General features: G+C 42.8%; 1 protein-coding gene across 2 annotated transcripts in view; it reads left to right on the plus strand.

Annotated features, from left to right (window-relative positions):
- LOC106529689 (bcl-2/adenovirus E1B 19 kDa-interacting protein 2-like protein) overlaps positions 1 to 3,390 on the plus strand; it is a 10,854-nt gene extending 7,464 nt beyond the window's left edge. Inside the window, exons 6-13 of one of the 2 annotated variants that reach the window (XM_014025169.1) lie at positions 177 to 260; positions 368 to 529; positions 605 to 844; positions 1,845 to 1,947; positions 2,052 to 2,183; positions 2,647 to 2,733; positions 2,850 to 2,948; positions 3,035 to 3,390. In XM_014025169.1, coding sequence (XP_013880623.1) covers positions 177 to 260; positions 368 to 529; positions 605 to 844; positions 1,845 to 1,947; positions 2,052 to 2,183; positions 2,647 to 2,733; positions 2,850 to 2,948; positions 3,035 to 3,059 — 932 coding nt within the window. In that variant the 3' untranslated portion in view covers positions 3,060 to 3,390. The remainder of the gene's footprint in view (positions 1 to 176; positions 261 to 367; positions 530 to 604; positions 845 to 1,844; positions 1,948 to 2,051; positions 2,184 to 2,646; positions 2,734 to 2,849; positions 2,949 to 3,034) is intronic. The other variant, XM_014025170.1, reaches the window with a different exon arrangement.
- Positions 3,391 to 3,517: the final 127 nt, after the last annotated feature.

Below are 3,517 nucleotides of genomic sequence, written 5' to 3' on the forward strand. Positions count from 1 at the left end.
GTAATGTATGAATATAATATACAAGTTTCACTTTTTAAATGGAATTACTGAAATAAATCAACTTTTTCATGATATTCTAATTTTATGACCAGCACCTGTATATATGTTTTAGTGTAAATAAAAGTGGTCTATGTGTTAAGTTGTCCTCCTTGACGTCCCTCGTGTCCTCTCTGCAGCTCCTCCCAGCAGTCTGTCTCTGTCAGGACCACGACCCACGAAGAAGAAAGTCCTGACAGCTCCAGAACTCAGCCTGTCTTTAGGTAATGTGTGTTTTTTTAGTTATTTTCTTAATTCAAATCTTTCTGGATCAGTTGTCAAACATCCTGTCACATGATGCTCTGTGATGATGATGATGTTTCCTCCTCAGGTGGCAGCATGTCGATGGCGTCTGATGACTTCCCCTCAGGCTTGCTCTCCCCGTCACCTGACGAGGCCGATGACATCGGACTCGACATCGACCTGGARGCCATGGAGACGCCCTCAGATAGCGAATCGCTGCACTTCCCCATCTATGACATGAACCTAGAAGGTGAGAGGTCAAAGGTCAAGAGCGTTTTGGTTAGCAGCATCTGATGTTCCCCTCAATCACTGAATTGTTTCTCAGACGACCTGCGACGTCTCGGCGTGGCATCCCGTCAACACAGGGCCTCTGGCTCCAGGTCAGATTCACGTTCCGGTTCTCTCCCAGGGGTCGACCAGAACGGGCTGGGAGCTCTGGACAAGGAGGACGTGGTGGACAGTGAGGGAACCAGGTGGCGCTGCTTCTCCACAGGTGACCCTCCGCAGGAGTCTCGGGTCAACATGAGCGTTCTGGAGCCGTTCCTGAGGGTGCTGTCACATGGAGGTACCGCCTGCTTCACCTGCTGCACCTGCTGCACCTGCTGCACCTGCTGCACCTTCACCTGGAGTCCTGAACTCTAACATCTGTCATCTTATTTTTCTTCCAAACTTTAGATTGCCCAGCTACTTTACCTTTGGCTACTTTTAGCTAGCCTTTTGCCACTTTAGCTTTCAGGTAACCTTTAGCTACTTTTAGCTTTTAGTTAGCCTGTTGCTACTTTAGCTTTCAAGAGCCTTTGACAGCTTTTAGCTATTTTTTCGCTATTTTAGCTTTTAGATAAAATGTTTCCAATTTTTTATAGCATTTGACCATTTATAGCCTTTAGCTATTCTTTTACTTCTTTTAGCTACCAGTTTCTGCTTTTTGTTAGACCTTTGATACTTTCTGCTTGTTTTAGCTATAATTATACCTGCAGTTTTACTTCTATATACCCACCTACCTACCTACCCTAACTACAAACCTACCTACCTGCAAACTTACCTACATACAAACCTACCTAACTACAAACCTATCTACCTAACTAAACCTACCTACCTACCTGCAAACTTACCTACCTACATACAAACCCACCTACCTACCTACCTACCTACCTACCTACTTACCTACCTACCTACCTACCTACCTACAAACCTACCCTAACTACAAACCTACCTAACTACCTACCTACTTACCTACCTACCTACCCTAACTACAAACCTACCTAACTACCTACCTACTTACCTACAAACCTACCCTAACAACAAACCTACCTACCTACCTACCTGCAAACTTACCTACCTCCCTGCAAACTTACCTAACTACCTACCTACCTACCTACCTACCTGCAAACTTATCTACCTACCTACAAACCTACCCTAACTACAAATCTACCTACCTACCTACCTGCAAACTTACCTACCTACCTGCAAACTTACCTACCTAACTACCTACCTACAAACCTATCCACCTACCTACCTACCTACCTACCTACCTACCTAACTACACATCTTTCCATCTTCCTCAGGTTATTATGGTGACGGTATGAATGACATCATCGTGTTTTCCTCCTGTTACCTGCCGGAGAACACGATAGAGAATTACCAGTATGTGATGGACAACCTGTTCAGGTAAAAGATGACTCTCGTTCATTCTTCTGTCTTTGTGAAGGACCATCGGTGACAAAACGAGTCGCCGGAGTTCTGAGTCGATCATCTTTCTGTTCTCCTGTCAGGTTCATCATCGGGACTCTGGAGCTGATGGTGGCAGAGAATTATGTGATCGTTTATCTTTGTGCTGGAGGACAGAAGGATAAACTTCCTGGAATCAGCTGGCTGAAGGACTGTTACACCACCATCGACAGGAGGTCAGAACCAACAGCTAAATGCATCAAACTCATCCTGAAATCTTTAAATATATATTTTGCTTTTGGTAAAAAGTGTTAAAAATAAGATGTAACATAACATTTACATACAAAGAAACATTTAGCCAAGAYGGACCAGTGAGCTGCATGTGGCCCTGAGCAATATTTCAGCTGCTGTGTTGTTTCAGTGAGACTCCAGTAGAGGGAGTGATGTCTTTATTGTGAAGAACAACTCTCTGCTCTGTTTAGATAAAGAGTAGCCTGATAAACCTGCATGCACAGAAACCAGATTTGATGAGTGTTTGGTGTGAATCAAAAGTATTTTAAAATTATTTTTTAGTTRATTTATCTGAAACTGGATCTTCAGAGGGATTAATTCCCTGATCTCATTGTTGTAGTCAAGAAAAACTGACTAAAAACTAACTGAAATGACAGATTTTTAAATCACTTGTTTGTTTTTGTGCAGATTGAGGAAGAACCTAAAGGGTTTCTTTGTGGTTCATCCCACCTGGTACATCAAAGTTCTGATCACCATCATCAAACCCTTCATCAGGTCTGCTGCCTCTTCTTCTTCAACAACACACAGCAACACGTTAAAACTGAGACACAAAGGGATTTACTAATGGAACTAATTCAATAAAAAAAAAAACTTTTATTCCTCCACCTCAGCTCCAAGTTCAGCAGGAAGCTGCAGTTTGTCGACAGCCTCCAGGAGCTGTCTCACCTCATCCCCACTGAGCACGTGCAGATCCCTGACTGCGTCAAACAGTGAGCGARGTCATTCATTCAAAACGAACCAGAGTCCAAGCAGAAACATTATTAACATCCTGATGATGGCTTTGATTTCCCTCCAGGTACGACCAGAGCCAGAGCAGGTGAAGCTCAGGTGATTCTCTAGTGGGATGTATTTACCAGTCCTCCTCCTAAAACAGGAAGTGCTTCGTCCTCGGAGACAGTCTGAGTCAGTGACCCCGGAAGCTTCAGATGGAGATGAAGAACAAGCGTTGGTTTTAAAGTTTTTATCTTGGAAACAGTGTTGGTGGAGATTTTGGCTGCAGATGAGGAAAAAAAGCACAAGACCTACTTGATTTTAAATTCTTTTTTTGTATTATTGATCTCAGCTATCAGTTTATGGGAAACATTTCAGCAAAGACTTTAAAATAAAGTCGGACAGATCCAGACGGATATACAGCGGGTAAAATAAGTATTGAACACGTCACCATTTTTCTCAGTAAATATATTACTAGAGGTGCCAATGACATGAAATGTTCACCAGATGTCGGTAACAACCCAAGTGATCCATACATACAAAGAAATCAAACCATAAATGTCCAGAA

Source organism: Austrofundulus limnaeus, unplaced genomic scaffold (assembly GCF_001266775.1).
Source record: "Austrofundulus limnaeus strain Quisiro unplaced genomic scaffold, Austrofundulus_limnaeus-1.0 Scaffold460, whole genome shotgun sequence".
NCBI classification, from domain to species: domain Eukaryota; kingdom Metazoa; phylum Chordata; class Actinopteri; order Cyprinodontiformes; family Rivulidae; genus Austrofundulus; species Austrofundulus limnaeus.